General features: G+C 39.6%; 2 protein-coding genes across 2 annotated transcripts; one reads left to right on the top strand and one right to left on the bottom strand.

Moving 5' to 3' along the window:
* Positions 1–5,905: 5,905 nt before the first annotated feature.
* Positions 5,906–8,133, bottom strand: LOC131684001 (tubulin alpha-1 chain). Its single transcript, XM_058966453.1, has 2 exons — positions 7,991–8,133; positions 5,906–7,359 (listed from the first exon to the last, which is right to left on the bottom strand). The coding sequence occupies exons 1-2, from the start codon at positions 7,991–7,993 to the stop codon at positions 6,010–6,012; spliced, it is 1,353 nt and encodes a 450-aa protein (XP_058822436.1). The 5' UTR covers positions 7,994–8,133; the 3' UTR covers positions 5,906–6,009.
* A 9,533-nt stretch (positions 8,134–17,666) lies between these two features.
* Positions 17,667–19,703, top strand: LOC131683999 (soluble calcium-activated nucleotidase 1). Its single transcript, XM_058966451.1, has 3 exons — positions 17,667–18,515; positions 18,577–18,860; positions 18,919–19,703. Exons 1-3 carry the CDS (start codon positions 17,972–17,974, stop codon positions 19,363–19,365), a joined length of 1,275 nt encoding a protein of 424 aa, XP_058822434.1. The 5' UTR covers positions 17,667–17,971; the 3' UTR covers positions 19,366–19,703.
* The last annotated feature ends 1,583 nt before the right edge of the window (positions 19,704–21,286 follow it).

Below are 21,286 nucleotides of genomic sequence, written 5' to 3'. Positions count from 1 at the left end.
ACAAAATGTAAGTACGTTAATCAATTCAGCCTTCAAATATACGCCATAACCTGTCATTAACTCGACATATTTGTTTAATTTTAGTGATTTTCAAACCCGCTAGGTGGCTATTAGTATAGAAAATATTTTTTAAAACAATCGTCAAATGCTCATAAAAACCGATTCTGATGTACTAGAGACAAGCGAAAAACGCCATTTTTCATAATTTTCCTTCCATTTTCCGAAAAATAATATGCGGACTAAGCCCACTTAAGTTGTTGTATTTTGTAGAACAGTGTTATTTTTTATGAATATCATAAAATGTCAAAAGGTTATTTAACAAAAACGTAAATAACTTATACCCCATTGGCCGTAGCAATACACTTTCTTCAGCAAAATTACGCCCCTGAATTCGGCTCAACTATATAAAGTGTTTTCTGTACTTTTAAAATGTTGTAGATACCCAGTTTTGAAGAAAAAATACTGAAAAACACCAAAAATTTCACTTTTTACTAAGTTTCAATGGCCCTGCCGCTCTTATAATTCCAAATTTGTACAAACTAAGTAACCAATCTTCTCCGTTTGGATCTCCAGAAAAATAAAAAAATGCTGAAAAAAATCTAAGACAGTTCAGGACCACTTCAACAGGCATAAATTTGAAATTTTATCCAAAATCGGCCCATTTTTCAAAAAATCAAAAGTCGCCACCAGTAGGAAGCGTTTTAGCAAACTCACTCCGAAGAAGAAAATGGTCCCAATACCCTAACCTTTCATTCAAGAAGTGAGCCCGATGACTTTTTTAACATGATGTCATTTTGGGACACCCTAGTCCACAGGTTTCGGTATCTTCAACGAAAATCTTGCTGCCTCATTCAAACTCAATGATCCTGCTTCAATTTACGTCGCAGAATTAGCTGCCATTCAGTATACTCTCGGGATCATTGACACCCTGCCCTCAGACCATTACTTCATCGTTTCGGATAGTCTCAGCTCCATTGAGGCCATCCGTGCGGCGAAGCCTGGAAAGCACTCACCGTATTTCCTGGGGAAAATACGGGAATATCTGAGTGCTTTATCTGAAAAATCTTACCAGATTACCTTGGTTTGGGTCCCGTCACATTGTTCTATTGCGGGCAATGAGAAGGCGGACTCTTTAGCCAAGGTGGGCGCATTAGAAGGCGACACTTACGAAAGACCAATTTGCTTCAATGAATTTTTCAGTATCTCTCGGTGGCTACATTCCATTATCCCGAAGGTATCAACGAATGCTTGATTTAAGGGGTTGGATGTGAACCGGGGCTATATTCGTACGATGTCAAGGATCATGTCCAACCATTACTCGTTTGACGCGCATCTCCGTCGTATAGGGCTTGCTGAAAGTAATCATTGTGTTTGTGAGAACGGCTACCACGACATCGAGCATGTTGTTTGGCTGTGCGCAGAGTACTGTGTTGCCAGGTCTCAACTAATAGATTCCCTTCGGGCTCGAGGTAGATCACCCTATGTGCCAGTCCGGGACGTCCTAGCAAGCCGTGACCACCCCTATATTTTTCTTATCTATATCTTTTTGAAAACTATTGATGTTCAAGTTTAATACATTTTCCCCTTTCTCATTCACAGTAGAATCTCACCAACCTATCCCTGTATCTACAATATGGCATTGCTTCACGAGTCGTCGGTGCCTACCCTTCTTGATAACCCTCTATCCAGAACATCATGACATACCTCACATGCAGATGATATAGACTGCCAATAATTATCCGAAATATCGACCCTCCCCTCGCCCCTGCAATTACAGGCTGGAAACTACAACACTACAACAAAATGCGCATATCCGCCACAATATCAATCAGCAAACGACGATGTCAATTACACAATATGTATCCCACTACCTACCTTTTTCCTTTACTTATATAAGAGGGGAGCAAGCCGCCCCTAAATACGGGTTTCCCTTCCCCCACTAACATGTGACATGTAATTAAAAAAATGAATAATCGGCCTCGTTAAGCTACAGCATTTGGGCCTAAATAAACGTATTTAAGATAAAAAACCAGCAAGATTGGTTTGACACCGGCTGAACCAAAACGAAACAAATACTGGAGGCCTGGTGACTTGAAAATAATGACGGGTAAAATGTTATATTGAGAAAGTAGTTGACAGCAGACAGTTTTCGCGTACGGCGGATTCACTCTGTTCGGACAAGCGGAAGAAAAAGGTGAAGCGAGAATTTCGCCGTCGCGAATGTAACACCGGGTAAGTTCACCACATCCCTTGCCCTCTCGGTACCAACCCAAAAATGCATGGAAAAAGACAAAAACAAAAATAAGTGTGGTGAACCCGTTCTCCAAGGGTGGGCTAGCAAAGTCGCCGACTTAGCGAAACGACCAAGTGCAACAGTAAATGCAATCGCAATAGCAGCAGCAACGAGGGCAGCCCAGGGAGGTCATACCGAGCACGAGCGATGACAAACCAATGGGACACCAAGGATAACTCAGGTTTCAGGCTGAGGCAAAACACGCAAAACTATGAATTCGTGGAAAGCAAGAGTAACGTTCACGGACAGAGCGGGTCTAGTGATTAGAATCAAATTCGCCGTAGCAACAGCCGAATACGAACAGATGGCGTTACTGGAGAGAGCTGAAAACGCCGAAAAGACACTGAAGACACGGAGATAGTGAAAGCAGAAGCCTATGAGACGCCGAAGGGTGACCGCTATTCCCGTTCTGTGAAAAGAGTAAGAGAAACACCAAGAGAGGAGGAGGAACCGAAGAAGCCCAAGAAGGTTAGTGGAGGACAATGAAACAACCGACAAATGGAGAGTGAATAGCGAACCGTAGAAGAGAGGAGGAAAAACAGAAAGAAAAGGATGAAAAGAAGAAAAGAACTATGCTATATTTGTGAGAAATTTTGGTGTTTACCCAATTTCCCTCCTTAGGGTGAAATATAGCATAGTGCTTTCGCATAGGCCTGCTAAGCCAAGACAAGTTTCGGCTTCACTGTGTCTCATCGGCATAAACAGAACTGCTGCTCGGACGGGACATCACGTTTGATCAGTCGTTCGATTGAAGCACAAAGTGAGGGATTTGCGTCAAGCCGGCGCTAATCTATTCCGACAAAAAGTTAGTGTCGGTTTCTGATGAGGCGAAGCCGAAACGCACCCGTGTAACAAAGAAAAAGAACAAAGAAGACCTTCGGCCGCGCCTGGAGAAACGCTCTAGTCGTCAAAGCAAACGACGGCGTGACATACTCTGCGGTCCTAAAAAGGGTGAAAAATAGGCGGATCAAGGATCAAGAGCTCCACCTATCGGGAACTCGTGGAGAAGCGGTGGGATTAGAAGCGAATGTGATAGCTTGCCGGACGAATCTCGACGCTCTTCTGGGTAGCTCGTGGGTCGTTGGGGCGCCAGTGAACCGAAAGCTACCCTCCACCCGGAATCGCTACACAGACCCCAACTCCTACTGGCTGGCCCTTTGAGTAGGCTAGATCCACCGCCGGGGACTTGATCGAGTAGAACGGAACACAGAGGGGAGCTAAATGGCTCGCGGAAACGAACATCGGAATCAGAAGAAATCTACCGCTGTGGACTATCCGACCATACCGTGACAAAAATAGGAGCTAATTGGCTCACGAATCAGACATCGCTACCGAGAGAATAATATTGGAGTAGATTTCGATAACGTTGGGAGCTAAACTGCTTATAATCGCAAGTCATTCAGTGTAGATAGAGAATCCCATAGAACATGGGACTAACTTGCAATTGTGGGCAGTAAATGAACCATGGAATTAGCGTCTAAGCGACTCATTGGAAAGTGAGCTAATTGGCGACGTAATAGATGGAGACAAGAAGCAAGAGAAGAGTCCAGAGACACATCAAAACTCAAAGGTCGAGCCATTTCATGGACCAAGTGAGGCTCCGAAATAGAGCAGAAGAAAGAGTTAAACTGTGTTTCAGGTGCCAGACTGGCCAGATGTTATAATCATTATGTGACTCGTTTGTCATGCGCGCAACTCATCATTAAAACGGACATGGACTATTCAACACAATGCTCGAAAGAACGAAATGAAGATCTGGTGTGCAAAGAAACTATATCATCTCCAGATGCTTCTTGGTTTTGTGGACGAGTTTGACATTTCTGGCGATAATCGTACTGATTTTAAACTCTGACAATATAGAGTACATAAGCCAGCTCGAAAGGTGTTGGTGTTCCGTGGTAGAAATGAAGGTTATTTAAGATTGTAAGCCTCCGAGCTATTTGTAAGTTTGCGTATGAATAAATGAAACCTTCCTTTATCAGCAAACTGTCGATTCAGTGAGATTTGGGATGGTTGACATAAACAAATTCTTTGGTAATTTTGAAACTCAAGTACCTATAACGTATGACTAAATTGCACCATGTCACTGAAAATGATAAATAGGTGGAATCTATTTGGTACTAGACTTGATTTAGTCCTGTAAACTGGTGATCTGACAATAAACTAGCGAAACAGACACTCAACATTCTTTAACGGCTTTGCGCAAAGGCTATGGAATAACTAACGATAATTTTCCATCAGCTGTTGCTAGAACCGGTGGACATTTCGTTTTTAAACTCAAAACCTAGCCCAATTCTGGATCGACTGACGCCATGTGCGTTCCGCCACTCAAGCCAACCGTGGCAAACCAGTCAGTCAATATTTAATATGGTCATTGGCGTACTCAGCAGCACTCGTCGCACAAACACGCCCATTTATGGATTTAATAGAAGTTGGCAAGACAACCAAGACAACAAACACGTGGGAGACGATGACTGTTCTCCTGCCGTGTGGGTGTCACCCGTGTCACCACAAACTGGCGACTTTCGTTCGCATTTGAGCATGTTCCTATAGAAGCTGGAAAGTGAAACGAGATTACCTCATCAGTGTTCTCCTCATTAAATGTAAATGCAAATTTTGCGCTATGGTTACGGGATTGATACAAACCATACAAACGCACTATTATACGCGGTAGGAGATGACATCATGTTCGATTAAATTATTGCTTCAACTGGCAAAGTAGCAAGTATATACACATGCTAGAAAGAATGAGAAAACATAAAACGGGAAATATACAACTGCTGCTAGATGCAAATGATAACTTCCTAATGAGCCTTATTCTGCATTATTCAACCTGTCTTCAGTTGGAGGTCAGTAGGTAATTAAACGGAAAAATTAAAAACATACAGTTACTGTTTTGCAACACGATAGTTTGGTGTTTTTTGGCCTTTCCTTAGCGAGTCAAATATACCTAAATAAGGTTACTGCTCCCTAATTCATGTTATTTTACATTTTCCAGGCAAAAATTTTAACTGTACTGCTTCTTAGGAACCTATTTTAGCGCAATTCAGTGTCTCTAAGTCGAGTTATCAACGAAATATTATGACATCCTGACTAATGAGATGAATAAGGGCTCGTCTACCCTACATATGTTCTTCATCCTCCCAATATCGCCGTAACCTGGCCCAAAGCATGTGCAGCAGAGTAGCCAACGTATGCCAACGCATTACGCAAATAAAAGATCTCGATTCACTCAAACATGTTCTACAATTTTGGGCCACTTTTGTCGTTTGTTACATGCGCATTACTTCCCCCGAAAACTAAATTAAGTGCTTAGTCCATCTGCTGTCTGTTCATTTTTAACATCAGTTGGGGTTAGAAAAAGCTTCGCCTCAAGCAAAAATCGCATTAGGAACGGACCCTATTGTTCAATATTTTTCTACTCGTGTAGTCCGCTTTGAAGCTGAGGTGCTATTTTTGAAACCGTCTACTTTCACGAGTTCATTGCCCTAAATTTATGTTCCAGACAAAAACAACCGTTATTAACGGTATATATATATAGAAAGCCATATAAACCAAACAAGCGAAACCAATACTTTTCGGACGGATGGGGGAGAATTGAAAGAAATTAACTTTAATTGATGAATAATTTATTCAACTATTTCGTTTTCTCTGAATCACATGAGCATTCATGCGATTCGTCTGTGAGGCATCTTGTGCGAGTATTTTTTTCTTCTTTAGTATTCCTCAGCACCTTCTCCCTCGCCTTCACCGGAGTCCATACCGACTTCCTCGTAGTCCTTCTCGAGAGCAGCCAAATCTTCACGGGCTTCGGAGAATTCACCTTCCTCCATACCCTCACCGACGTACCAATGGACGAAGGCGCGCTTGGCGTACATCAGATCGAACTTATGATCCAGACGAGCCCAAGCTTCGGCAATGGCGGTCGTGTTGGACAACATGCAGACGGCACGCTGAACCTTGGCCAAATCGCCTCCGGGAACGACTGTTGGTGGTTGGTAGTTGATGCCAACCTTGAAACCGGTCGGACACCAATCGACGAACTGAATCGTACGCTTGGTCTTGATGGTAGCAATGGCGGCGTTGACATCCTTGGGGACAACATCACCACGGTACAACATACAACAGGCCATGTACTTGCCGTGACGTGGGTCACACTTGACCATCTGGTTGGCCGGTTCGAAGCATGCGTTGGTGATTTCAGCTACAGACAACTGTTCATGGTAGGCCTTCTCTGCTGAAATGACTGGAGCGTAGGTTACCAGCGGGAAATGGATACGCGGGTACGGTACCAGATTGGTCTGGAATTCAGTCAGATCGACGTTCAGGGCACCATCGAAACGCAGCGAAGCAGTGATCGAAGATACGATCTGTCCGATCAATCGGTTCAGGTTGGTGTATGTAGGGCGTTCAATGTCCAAGTTGCGTCGGCAGATGTCGTAGATGGCTTCATTGTCAACCATAAATGCACAGTCGGAATGTTCCAAGGTGGTATGAGTAGTCAAAATGGAATTGTAAGGCTCGACCACGGCGGTTGACACCTGTGGGGCTGGATAGATGGCGAATTCAAGCTTGGATTTCTTTCCGTAGTCGACGGATAGACGCTCCATCAGCAGAGAAGTAAAACCCGAACCGGTACCTCCACCGAACGAGTGGAAGATTAGGAAACCTTGCAGACCAGTGCACTGATCAGCCAACTTGCGGATGCGATCCAAGACGATATCGACGATTTCCTTTCCAATGGTGTAGTGACCACGAGCGTAATTGTTAGCGGCATCCTCCTTGCCAGTAATCAACTGTTCTGGATGGAACAACTGACGATAAGTTCCGGTACGTACTTCATCTACGACGGTCGGTTCCAGATCAACAAAGACGGCACGGGGAACATGCTTTCCTGCACCAGTCTCGCTGAAGAAGGTGTTGAACGAATCGTCTCCACCGCCAATGGTTTTGTCCGAAGGCATCTGACCGTCCGGTTGGATTCCATGCTCCAGACAGTACAATTCCCAACAGGCATTACCGATCTGGACACCAGCCTGGCCAACGTGTACGGAAATACATTCACGCTGTGAATAGGAAAAGTAAAACCGTTAGAAATATGACCAGCCACCGTTTCTATTCTATCTAATGCGACTAAACGTATGTTCATCCCTCTATATAATGATTCGCCAATAGAAATGACAGAACCAAATAATTCAAGGGAAATGTTGCTCTAGCCTCATCTGATTAAAGATCGGTTCGCAATGAATAAACAGCAAATTGACCTTTTGCCCAGATAGGCGTTGTTACTCCGTAAAAATATCGATCAAAGTGAGTCATGCCATGCAGTTTTTTTTTGATTATGCGCATGATGGGTAAAGAAAAAATCAAAATGGCGTCACTTTCACCCTTCCGGTAGTTCCGAATTGGGATGAAAATGACTCACAACTGGGCGTGGTACGCGAAAACACCGATATTCTCGAGTAATTGAAAATAATGAAATTTTCTTAATTTCGAACTGGTTAGAAAAGTACAAAACTTAGGAAAATAATTACAAAAAAGAAACATGTTTCCGGTACCAGATGCCGGCATCTCACCAGCGGTCAAGCGATGACGTGGACTTTTCCTTTTAATGTAGAATTTAAACAAAAACTTTCATTTTGCAAATTAAAAAAAAACTACAAATTTATAAATAAAAACCCCGATGCAAGTACTTACCATTTTGAAGAATGTTGGTTTTTCACTAGTACAGAAAAAACTTGAGTTATTTTAAATAGAACGCTTCACTTCAACTCAATTCGGAGCAGCTAACAAGGACGCTTTCCAAACAGAGAATGAGGAAAAAACCGAAGCTGCGAACCTTTTATGTTGCATACTGAAACGTTTGGAAAGTGGACCGATCGTTTTACAACGGTTTTCGTTCGGCTGCAGGGCTACCAGTTTTTTATAATTATTCCAAAATTGACAAAATGCATGGATTATTAAAACTTTTGCTATTTTAAAACATTTAATTATTTTACACCCAAGGGGTTGAGTTCTTCACCCAGCTCTAAATCAAGTTTAATGAACCGTTATAAATCTGGATTTATAGCTTGGGCAAAGAAATATTTTACACAGGCTGTTTAAACTGTGCTATTGTTAGTAAGTTAATAATTTCAGTTTTATTTCATTACGTGATTCGTTTCTGATCAGCTGTTTTTTATACTTCTGACGTTTTATAGATAGGCTGGAAAGTTGTCTATTGTTTTATTCGCGGTAAGAAAGGAGTCCATCACAATATTCTGATTGCAGTTGAAAATCGAAATAGTGAACTTGCGTCTTTCGGTTTTTCTCCTATTTTCAGCGTACGCAACTAAAGCGCAACTGGCGTAGATGATGCGCAACTTGATTCTCTAACATGTACACAAGATGCGCATTAGTTGTCCACTCTGTAAATAGGGAAAAAAGCAAAAGGCGCAAGTTCAATATTTCGATTTTCAGCTGCAACCAGAATACAAACACTCCGAAAACAGCACAGCAAAATAAATGAGTCGTCAAACGCAGATGTCTATTGACAAGAAAATGTTTTTCGAAATGCGTAATTAGTTACACGAAGAAATTAATAATGGTAAAATTAGTTTTTCAAAGAAATGTCTTGATCACCTAATCAAGAAAAATACTCAAAATATAAGCTTTTTATTTTCAAACTGAATATGCGTTGAAAATTTATGTAAATAGCGAAAAATTTATTGTACCAATGAAAACCATCCTCAATGTAGATACTACATATTTATTATGGCAAATTATTGTGTATTTCCCACCGATTCGAACTATGTGCGAACTTGTGTATTAGTTTAATTTGATGTAAAGTTATTTAGTTATTCTTTTTGCTTGAGCGGAGTGCAGAAATAGTTGGTTAAATAAATTAGACATAATGGCAACCCTGGTGCGTCCTTTCGGCGATAAAAATGCGCAGGCTGCGGTGATTCATTGCAATATCTTATATATAGGTGTATCAGAATACAGGGTTTGCTATTCAGCTTTTTGTTGGTGGCTGCGTCCCCAAATGCGCACCCCACTTTGACAAGTCGTCCGTCCAATGTCAATTTTGACAAATCATCAGTCTTGCCAAATTTGACAAACCGTCCTTCAGATTCAATTTTTTGATCGTGGTAGGCGTTCACTTCTGCTCTCAACTAAAATTGAACGTCAAATAAAAATATTGTTTTTCAGTTGAAAAACTAAACTGATTTCGGTACGGATTCGCACAGTCAACTGTAGTCCCATTCAACAGCGGCACTCAACTCGAAATGTGGATACAGAACATTTGCTATTCAAAACTATTCGCTACTCGCAATCGGCAAACAAAAATCGGTCAACCAATATGGCAATTAATCAGTCTTATAATGTAATTGGGCGATTATCATGCGGAGGAAAACCAATCAGCGATACTCAATCTAGTCGTAACTAACAAGACAGGTGGATTGCAACTGATTTCTTCGGTAAACGCAGCTGCAGCTGTAGCTACCAATTGTCAATTCTTGGTGCTAAATTTTGCTACAAATTTGTATCCAAAATCAGGTGTGAACAAACATCGTTTAGGTCTAGGTTTAGGTACTGTATCGTTAGAAGATGCTTTTCCGGGTAGTTTAAAAGCAAGTTTCATGTGCTATTATTAGTCATTTCATGTGATGAATTTTGGTAAGAACAGAGGTTCAAATCGCATAATTCTCTCGACACTTTCAAACAGCTGAGAATATGCTTATAAATAAATTCACGAAGCAATTAAAATCATCGAAAAAGGCGTCAAATTTTAAATTTGACGTTTAACGTTTATTAAGAAAATAAATAAGCAGGATACATGATAGCCGTGAAACTCAAGGCTGATGAGACCGTTTGTCAAAATTGACACTGCTGACGAGTTGTGAAAGTTGACACTGTACAGACAACTTGTCAAAATAGAGTGCGCATTTGAAAACGCAGCCACCAGCAAAAAGCTGAATAGCGGCCCTTACACGCTGAATTTTATTTATGCATCGATAGCATACTTTTCTATCTGCCTCTCGTTTCTTCTGCTGTAAATTTTATGCATTGGACATATTCGGTGTATCCACTCATTGAATGCTTACTAGAAGTATATGCATGAAAATGCATAAAAATCACAGCAGAAGAAAAGAGACGGAAATAGAAAGTATGCTAACCATGCATATTTTTGTTTCTCAGTGTACATCATGTTAACACTACAGAGTTAAAACACGTTATAATAATTAGTAAATAGAAAATTGTCATCAAGATAGCCTCTAAACACATTTTAACTCGTAGTGTGAACGTAATATTAAACGCAAGGGGCGTGACACTTCCAATAAATTATAAAATATTATACAATTATAACGTTTTTGTATAATTATAGACAACATTATAATTTTATACACTTTATAACCATAGAATTTTCGAACTTGTTTTCGAACATATTCTCAGTGTGCGGTGGATTTATGAGCTGTCATTTATTATTGTTGACATTATTGAATAGACTTTTCTACGGCTCATGTACGTACACGGCACATGACACAAACACTACATCACTAGCTGGTGGAAAATAATAAACAAAGACGGCAAAATCAAATGGGATTGTTTTCAACCAGGAAGCTAATGGCGATTTCGCTTGAACCTGAAACTGAGTCAGGTTCTAACCCCAACTGCTGTCAGTTCATACATTTTGACAGCAGTTGGGGTTAGGAACTGACTCAGTTTCGCTTCAAACGAAAACCACATAAGAAAGTGTTCGGGCGACAAGAACTCAATTGAAATCGATCGACAAACGAAAATATCAATCCAACAATGAAAACGGAAGCCTTTGTACTTGTGTCACATACCAAAGCACCGAAACCGACCTGATTACACTGCAGAAGAATAACTACTTGTGATGGAGTAGCAGGTATAAGCAATCCAACAATGATTCCCATCCACGGGTGTCATTTTGTGGTTTACGTGTTGTTTGATTGTCCGATATAAGAAATGAAAAATCTTTAGTGAAATAATGCCGTAAATATGCTCCGCAAAATACCGAACCGAAGACCAATCTGTATTGAAACATCGACGTCTACAGAACGCGCTACGAGCTGGATGAACATTGGGACCTTCGGCGTATTTTCATGGAACGACATCAACACTGAATTCCGGAGGACGAACTCGTATGTTTGCTCAGTGTTTGTGTATGTAGAATTACTACACTTCCACTACTCCCCAGAGACGATGGAACGTCTTAAGCAGCTATTGGACGGGGTTGCCAATAAGTATCGAGCTTCCAGAAGAAATTAACTTCAGCGAACATTCGTTTCGGCTTCGAATGTTGCTGCATCCGAAGTACAACGGAAAGGACCGGAAGATCAGGTTTCTCACAGCGGTGCTCTACTGCGAACGGAATACTCCAGTAAGTTTAAGCATGTGCAGCTTCACATGTCGAGAAATGCCGGAGAAAAAATCTTCAGTGTTTGTTTTTCTTTCAGCGGAAAAAGCAATCCGTCAATCTAGACAACGAAAGCGTCGAATGTAAAGAAATTGACGGAACTGTAGACCGCCGGGTCATATAGATGACTTTAAGGGGAAGAAAATCGACGAAAGCAATTTGGGATTCAAGTAGCTTCAGAAGATTGGTCATTAGGATCTAGGAACGAGGGAATAGTTGATCCCGGGCCCTATTCTCACAGTCACGTCACCTAGTGACTAGAGTAAATTTTGTTCTAGTCACTGGGTGACGTGACTGTGAGAATAGGGCCCCCCATCAATTGTCAAATCAAGATAAGACGCCGAGGTCTTGGTGGTAGATCTGCTGAAACAATGACACAAAACAAGAAAACCGTCAAAATTGATACCCGCAACGAATCCTACGAAATTGATATCAACTTCTATCGGTGGACTATGCAGAATTTTCGAGACAATGGCATACGATTTAGTATTCAGCAATGAGTTTACTAAGTTAGAACGCACATTTTTTGTATTGCAAACGTATTTAAAAACAATCCATAAATACATAAATCGTGCTCTCCACAACTACCTTCGACTCTTCTTGGGATTTAGTTCCACCATTTATCTCCTAATTTTTTAGCATCTTTCTGATCAATCTGTTTTTCTCCACCCAAAGGTATCTCTGTGGGAGAAACCACTGAAACATCAGTATCAATTCGAGCCAATTCTACACCAAAAGGTTCTATCGCGGAAAAAGTTTCATTCTTCAGCTGATCAAATTGTTCATCTCGTTCAGGTATCGTTGATATCGTTTCATGTTTAATCTTTATTCCACGTTCTCCATTAGACGAGTTTAACGGGAGAACCTCCTCCATATAATCTTCCATTAGTCGTTCAATGGGATAAGACACGATTGGTATTGGTGGGACATTCCGGCGGTCTTTTTCGTTCTCCCGAAACGTTCTAATTAAAGAGTCGATGATCTGTTGACGTTCACGCCAAGTGTGAAACTCTTCTAGTTTTGTTAGACATAGCTCATATGCAAAATTGTTGTATACTCAGTCTTGAAAGGTAGTTGAATACCAGCAATTTCCTTACTAAGCCATTTTAAACGACGATTCTACAAGGGTGATGGAAGTGGATGCAGTGCAGACATCAGGGCAATGTTCTCTTGACATAGACGACAGGTTTTTCCATATCCATATATTGGCTCTGCCGTAGGAAGTTACTATTATCTACATTTTCAAATTTTGCATCTACTACATTTAGGAAACTTTCAGTTGTATCCAAGCAGAGGCTTGGAACCCACTCGACATCAGCAAAATCATATGGACTCGCAGTTCTTCCTGTAAAAGTTACTCATAAAATAAAAGAAACAAAACGAATTATGATACAAACCTTTGACGAAATGTTTCTTGCAAATCCAAAGCGATCTTGTGTCCGATTTAGAGGAGAAGCTCGAAGTGGATGAGCAAGTTGCTACATAAGTTGAGGATTGAATCACGTCGACAATATTTGGAAAAACGCGAAGTTGATTAGGTTGCAGAACTTGAAGCCAACGATGTTGTTGAAGCGGTCATTCTGATGATTAGTATCAAATTGAGGCATCGGAGATAGAAGCGGGAACTGCAGAATCGGGATTCAAACTCTGTGGCAGAAGCATAGTTTTTCCTATATCCTGGTCGGATGATGGAAAATCTTAATGTGCTGCTGTGAAATGTTACTGAAGAATGCTGGAATTGTGGTTGTTTGCTGCTGTTGCGGTTGGGATGGCTGAATTATTATCGGCGTTAAGACAGACCTGTTTTGAGGTAAAGAACTTGTAGAAACCAAGATCGGGATTTGACAAAGCTGCGTTTTTGTGTATGGCTCCGATATACTAAACCAGGAGAACCCCCGCAGGTAAGTCCGAGTAAGTCCAGCCAGTAAATGAGCCCGTAATTCTTGCTGGTTCTAGTTAGTGCCCAGCTCCAGTGACACAACTATTCTAAATAGGATCGGTGGTGTAACTGGAGCTGGATACTAACTAAAAACACCCAGAATTATATAAAATATTTGGGTACTTACCATTTCTTGTTTATCCAAAACCATTTTTTCATTGTTTATAATCACTCGCGGTAACTAGGCTACTATGGTAACGGGTGTTCGAATTTTTTTCGAACTTTCTACGATTCGAATACAGTTATAACTTTTATAGACAATTATAAATAAATATAGGGAGTTATAAAAAGTATAAAACCAGGTGAAATATTTTTATAAAAGAGTGTCACGCCCTCGATTAAACGTTCAATATTTTTGTCAATCACAGTATTGGAAACATTGGGCCGTATGAATAAAAGGTAGTAAACTGCTACGATTGTAGTATCTACACAAAAGTAAAATCCACAGAGTAAACTACATTGTTGGTATGAATTAAAACAAATTCGAACATGTAGTTCATGCTACTTTGGAACTTGAGCTTTTGCTATATGCAACACGCAAAATAATTGTCAATATTTGATTCTAAAAATAGTTTATTTTTAGTCGAGAAATTTCTTTATTTTGAACTAAGGAATTTATTGAACTAAACTGAATTTTTAGGTTGGCTCAACTAAAATATCATTTGAAACAATCTTACAAGTTTAGTTATTTGTAATTTTCTAAAATCGACAAAATCAGTAATTGAAATTAAAGCATACTGTTTATTGAATCAAACTTCGGCGACGTCAAGATCGTCCATCAGGATATTAAAGCGTATTCGTGCATCTACTGCGATCTTTCGTCTGGAAAAGCTGAGACTCTGAAACATCACGTTATGGCACATCTACTGGGAAAGAAAACCAAACGACTGTCACCCGTACCGGGCAAACGATCCGTTCAATCAATGGTACTATTCGGCTGGATAAGTTATAATTCATTTCTAAGACTTTATTGCTACATAATGTGTGCCAAGTAAGTGTAAGTAAGTTATTCGTATGCTCAGCAATAAATCCAATTTGATTATCTCTAAAATTATACACTTTACGCGTTTTTTTAATTGGACCAACATTTTCTTTTAGGGAAAGTTCCGTACAATTCGTTATTCGCTAAGGATGGATGTTACTAATTAATTGAAAGACAAAAATCTTCTACTGATGTGATCTATTGGCGGTGAGTATAGGTTTGTCCGAATTTTTTCCTCATAGTAGCTGACTTTTGACCTTTCCAAAAACACACGAAATTATTATAAACAAAATGGGCTATGCTCCCATATTCACAACGCATTGTTTTAAATACTTATTACACTTAAAACAATAAAAAAATACGATTTCAACTAACAGAATTGTTTTTTAATTCAACATCCCCAACAAACATTTCGTGGTTTTATAAACGTTTCAACAGTTTCTTTATTCAGCTCTAGCTGAACATTGGAAATATACGTGAAATCATATATCGTTTATTCCACCCTTAAGCATCTGGATTTGGAGAATTTATTCAGCTTGTCTGACTAAGACACATGAAAGAACAATTCTTCAGCACGTATACAGCCTGAAGAACACCGCAGTTCAGCTTTATCAATAAACCTTTTCGTTACCGCTATTCAGCTGAGAGAATTATCATAGGAAAATTGTTAAAAAAGACATTTATTTCAAGTTACACACACGCCATCAATCTCTTTGGAAGCCATATTCTTTTATTAGTGTTACGTTACAGTTAGAAAAAAATTGTATTACCTTGTTGGATATCATATCACGTACCTGGATCCGAACCAGCAACCTGTTGAATACTAAGCACTTACTTTACTGTCTGCACCAATCTTGCATACATCGAATGCTAAAGATTTCACCAATGTACCGACAAGTCTAGGCTGCTGAATAGAGCCTGTACAAAGGCTACAGTAGCCTTCTATAGATTTGAGTGAACCTAGTTGGCTTGGGTTCGAATCCCAACCTACGATAATTTTTTTATTTCAATTTTTTTTATTTAATAATTTTTAGAACATTCGGGAATTTTAAATTAGATAATTTATTTATTTCAAAAATGATGATTATAGTCGTTTTTGTTTCCAAGGTGAGGATTTATGGTTGTCACAAAACATTTAGATAAGTAAAAATGGGTGTTATATGAAAGTGGTGGTAACTGAATGATGGATTGAAGTCATTTATAATTCTAAGGTGGCAATCTCCTCAATTTATTTACCACTCCCTGCCAAATTTCTTTGCCAAATAAACGAGAGCGCGTGTGATTTGGTAAGCTTGTACATTGAAAAACTGTAAATCGTGTATTTCCCGTGGTGAAAACTCAGTAGATATAAAAAAACTAAATAAACTTTCTTTATTTTTTTTATTCATTTATTGATCTATTGCTCCTTAACTGTAATATATGCAAAACATCTTAATTGGAATATACCGAAATAATAAAAAAAATCCTTCACTTAATAGTAAAAAAATATTGTGTGTGTATTGGGACTCGAACCCAGGTCGGTTGCCATTCCTCAAGATTTGCTAATCGCGCCAATTTTTGTAGTAGTTACAATTACTTTTGTTAAACACATAATTCAGCTAAAAGTCAAAGGTGGTATAACGGCAAATGTAAAGGTAGAAACAACCTTTTGAAGACATGTAGTGCAGCTTAATGATTAAAGGTAATACTATTGGTAACAGCATCATTTATTCAACTCGCAATTCAGTCTAATTAAGATGGTTGAATCAAAGCTTTAATATTATCGCTATTACATTTATTAGCAGTATAGTTCAGCCTAGTTGGAACTGGCGAATACTGGATTTTAAATAGGCTGAATAAACTGTTAATGTTTAAATAGTTCAGCGAAAGTTTTATTCAGCTTACATAACGTTTAATCTGCTTTAAATCAACACGTAGTCTTATAGTTCAGCTCCTAATGTTTGTTCTGGCGTCCATTGATTTAAATCTTTTATGCGTTTAATACAACAAAACGAAAACATTGAAATAACTATGTTGTTTTTTGTTTAGATTGTTGTTATGATAAAATTAACAAAATATTTTTTTGATTCAACTATTTTCCACGTTTGATCTAATAAATTCTTTAGAACTATTTCAACACATTTTTTATTTATATCAACAAGTAATACTCTTTGTCAAAACAAATAGTTTTGCTTTGATTTCAACACGAAAAATGTGTTGAACCAACTTTTCTTAGTTATAGACGTCTCGTTCTGTCACAAATGCTAACAACATTAATTTGTTTTGTAACTAATAAAAATAATTGTTGTTTCAACAAGAAATCTGCATAAGCCCTAGAACAAACCAATAAATTGTTGTTAATAATACACATTTCCTTTAAATTCACAGTACTTTTTTCTGGAACTTACGAAGGAAGGCGTGACCTCAGATTTTTCGCACCTCTGAAAAATCTCAACGACCTCGACTGGGATTGAATCCAGACCAACTGGGGTGGGTGGTGGTCACGCTTACCACCCAACCATCGGCGCCGTCGAAACTTATCTTGACGTTCCGCACAGGTGACGGAAGTCTGATGTATCCCCGTATATGGCACCCCTATCCCGTTTGCATTGAACTGACATAAGTCAACATCTCAGCGGGCAGACAAATTATGGGCCCCACTGACAGTTCAGATTGTTCTGCTCATTTTGCTTGAAGCTCGTTCTGCACTAATCATATACCGTACGGTATAACTCGATCTTTAGATGTTTGTCGAAAAGTGAAAAAAATGGACCGAAAAGTGAAGAAAAGTGTTGTTTTGAACATGTCAGTGAATAACAAAAACTTTTCGCCATGATACCAACAAATTAAATGAGCTGGACCATCACAAAGTTGTGTGGAATGAAATCGATTATGTTTATTGTGGATCGACCTTAACGCGACGTTTTAGATCTTGGCTTTGAAATCATGGCGGCGTAGCAGATACCTGGATGTATCGTGCGAATCGTACTTTATAGTTACCCGGCCCATGCCAATATCTCCCAGATCTATTCATGCATTGACATTTAACGAACCTATCAAAGACAGCAAAGACACGATTTGGTTTTGATTTACTTTTGCTCGTCTTCGGCCAGAATATTTGCATTCGCGAGGTGGAAAAAATTTCATAAAAATAGTGTACAATTTTCATTTACAAGACAAATCACGTCTTAATACACTAAATTAATATGTCCGTTAGCTGTATTTACAAACAGTAAGTGAATGTTAAGCATGGGTGAAATAGTGTAATACATCTACACTCGTTGAATCGTCGAGTCATTTTTATTACCAGCTGGGCGAAGAATATTCCAAGTAAGTTCAACGTTTTTGAGCTAAATGAAAAAGTACAACTACAGTAGGCTCAATCAGCGGGATTTGGAAGGGAATCAGGGCCTCGCATCCACATCGTCGACTTGTGCCAACGGCGCAACCATAATCGACACCGGAATGTACCTAAGGGACTGGCGACAGGCGCTGCGAACTCCACCCTCCTACAGATTGGGCAATCGAACCATCCGGTTGCAAGTGCATTTAATCTGGCCATTAGCAGTGCTGGGCGCGATAGTTGTTCTACTAGTGTACATTATTAGTAGTTCACCACTATCTAGCGGACCAAGCATCAACGATCTGGATAAAAGTACGATGATTTTATACAATCACACATACCCGCTGAGTAGTCCCATTGTAAGCAACGGGATGTATACCTATCGGATAGGAATCATTGCCGATTTAGATACTAGTTCACGAGTCGAAGGGAAGGATGCTTGGAGCAGTTATCTAATGAAGGGTTATCTCAGTTATGTACCTTCATCGGGCACGGTTACAGTTTCGTGGGATGAAACGAAACCCAAAGAGCTGAGATCGAGTTTTTCGTTGAAAGGTAAAGGGATAAATGAACATTACATTGTGTAAATCATTTGATTTATTCAATTTCCAAACAGGTCGCGGCATGGAATTGTCTGAACTGGTAGTGTTCAATGGAAAACTACTAACATTTGACGATCGAACCGGATTGGTGTACGTGATCGACCAAGACAAGGTTTATCCGTGGCTGCTGCTAATGGATGGTGATGGAAAGGCGAGCAAAGGGTTCAAATCAGAATGGGCTACCGTAAAGGACCAAGTTCTGTACGTTGGTTCTATGGGCAAAGAGTGGACCACTGCGGGTGGTGATTTCGAGAACAACAATCCGATGTTTGTGAAGGCTGTTACAGTACATGGAGAGGTACGTACATTAATTATCTAAGTCATGCTTATTGATGGTAGAATATTTTAATCAACAGGTTTACCATCTCGATTGGTCAACCAACTTCAAAGCGCTCCGTAGTGCTATCGGTATTGACTGGCCTGGCTATATGATTCACGAGTCCGGCGTATGGTCAAGCGAATCGAGGCGATGGTTCTTTTTGCCGAGGCGCTGTTCAAAAGAGCGCTACAATGAAACACGAGACGAGCATATGGGATGCAATTATCTTATCACGGCGGACGAGTCATTCCATTCCATTAAACCACTGGAATTGAAACGGAGTAACGTTTCTCCGACGCACGGCTTCTCGAGCTTTAAGTTTCTTCCAAACACAGACGAGCGGATTATTATAGCCTTGTCAACTGAGGAGCTAAATGGTAAAACGTCCAGTTTTATCAGTGTATTCGGCACAAACGGCGATATATTGATGCCGGAAACAAGAATACCGACAAACTACAAGTTTGAAGGGTTAGAGTTTATTTAGACGCATCGAGATTCAAGTGCAAAATATCCAAAGTCGGACTGAATAGGTAAAATGAGTTTGTAAATAGTAAGAAGCATATCTTGATGTGCAGGTATTCGCTGAGAGAGTATATAGAAATAGTATTACGAAGTGTTTGATAGCCACCGAATCATTGTTTTTTGTTGTTTGACATAAAAATAGTAGAAAAATAGAGCATTGTAGTTCACTAATGTCCTTCTTCCGAAGCAATGTTTTTTCAGGTCAGAAGTTTTGCGATTCTTCGTTTGCAATGTGATAGTTACTTTCTAATTTATTGGAAGGCTTCAGTCAAGAAATAAATATCTTTTGTGGAAACTGTGTGATTTGTTTTCTTCATTGTTCAATGGAACGTCCTGAAAAAGAAGCATTTCAAGAAGAGTTTCTATGTAAACTGAATAGTCCTAAAGTGTAATTCTGTTTTTTTGATGATATTGCTTTTAATATCAGTATGGGAGCGTCCTGTGGATTTGGGTAATGTTCACAATAAAACGAACATACTAGTTAGTTCGTATGCCTCTGAGGCCCTATTCTCAGTAGGGTGGCCAGATAGAATTTCTTAATATCGGTAGGGTCACTAAAAGTTTATCGGTAGGCCAGGTTGTTGTCCCAAAAATGTAATGTTCACATAGAATTGTAAAATACTCAAAACACATATCTCAGACCAAATCCAACCCAAAAAATGAATGTTGAGTAGGATGTATCCAAAATCAAAAAAAAATCGGTAGTTTTCGGTAGGGATAACAAAATATCGGTAGTTTTGCCTTGGTCGTCTATGAATCGGTAGGGAAGACCAAAATCGGTAGGACTACCGATAAATCGGTAGGTCTGGCCACTCTCAGAGTCACGTCACCTAGTGACTAAGAGAAAATTCCCTTCTAATTACTGAGTGACGTAACTGTGAGAGTAGGGCCCAGTTATCAGCATCTCTTTTTATAGGTTTGTCTTGTTAGTTGAATAACAACCCATAATCGTCGAGGCCACTCAGAGTGGCCAGACCTACCGATTTATCGGTAGTCCTACCGATTTTGGTCTTCCCTACCGATTCACAGACGACCAAGGCAAAACTACCGATATTTTGTTATACCTACCGAAAACTACCGATTTTTATTGATTTTGGACCAATCCTACTCAACTTTCCTTTTTTGGGTTGGATTTGGTCTGAGATGTGTTTTCAGTATTTTACAATTCTATGTCAACGATGTCAACACTACGTTTTTGGGACAACAACCCGGCCTACCGATAACTACCGATAAACTTTTAGTGACCCTACCGATATTAAGGAATTCTATCTGGCCACCCTGGGCCACATAGCATACACATGGTGGTGGGTGCGAAATAATCCATCCAGCCAGTATTTTTTAGCAGATTACTGTTTCGTTCACATCTCAATTTTCTTACATCTTTGTAAAGAAATTTGAATATGCGGTTAGGTGTGTTGCTGTGAAAATGAGAAGTGTCGGCTGATACTTGTGTGGTATACATTTGGTCCTATAATAAATCTTCAACTGTTGGACGAGAGCTGACAAAACATTACTGGATCGTGAATGAAATAAAAAAAATCACTCAGATAAGCGTATAGTCTCAAACGAGTTGAAACCAGCTTACGGTACTGCTTGAAGTATTCTTTTTACGATATACATAGTATCGTGTTCCTATTACTATTCACAATGTGGAGATTAAAGGTGTGGTCACCAGTGGCGGATCCAAGGGAACAGTTCTGGGGATCCGGACCCCCCCCCCCCCGAAATTTTTTATCTTCTTAAGGTCTGATGATTAAACTATATAGTTGAATTATATTTTGGTTGCTTTTGTATAGCTTTCAAATGGTTTACAATATCGCCTGATGTCAATGGGAAAGTTATAGGAAATGTTATGGGCCTTACGAAAAACTAATTGTTGTTGA

The sequence above is a fragment of the Topomyia yanbarensis genome, chromosome 2, assembly GCF_030247195.1.
Source record: "Topomyia yanbarensis strain Yona2022 chromosome 2, ASM3024719v1, whole genome shotgun sequence".
Taxonomy (NCBI): domain Eukaryota; kingdom Metazoa; phylum Arthropoda; class Insecta; order Diptera; family Culicidae; genus Topomyia; species Topomyia yanbarensis.
The sequence above is the reverse complement of the archived record's forward strand: the minus strand, read 5'-3'. Positions and strand labels throughout refer to the sequence as shown.

What these genes read in the sequence shown, in the direction of transcription:
- LOC131683999 (XM_058966451.1), top strand. Translation starts at nt 17,972, where the DNA reads ATGAAAAAGTACAACTACAGTAGGCTCAATCAGCGGGATTTGGAAGGG. An exon ending in ATCGAGTTTTTCGTTGAAAG is followed by an intron (nt 18,516 to 18,576) that starts GTAAAGGGATAA and finishes ATTTCCAAACAG; the next exon opens with GTCGCGGCATGGAATTGTCT. An exon ending in CTGTTACAGTACATGGAGAG is followed by an intron (nt 18,861 to 18,918) that starts GTACGTACATTA and finishes TTTAATCAACAG; the next exon opens with GTTTACCATCTCGATTGGTC.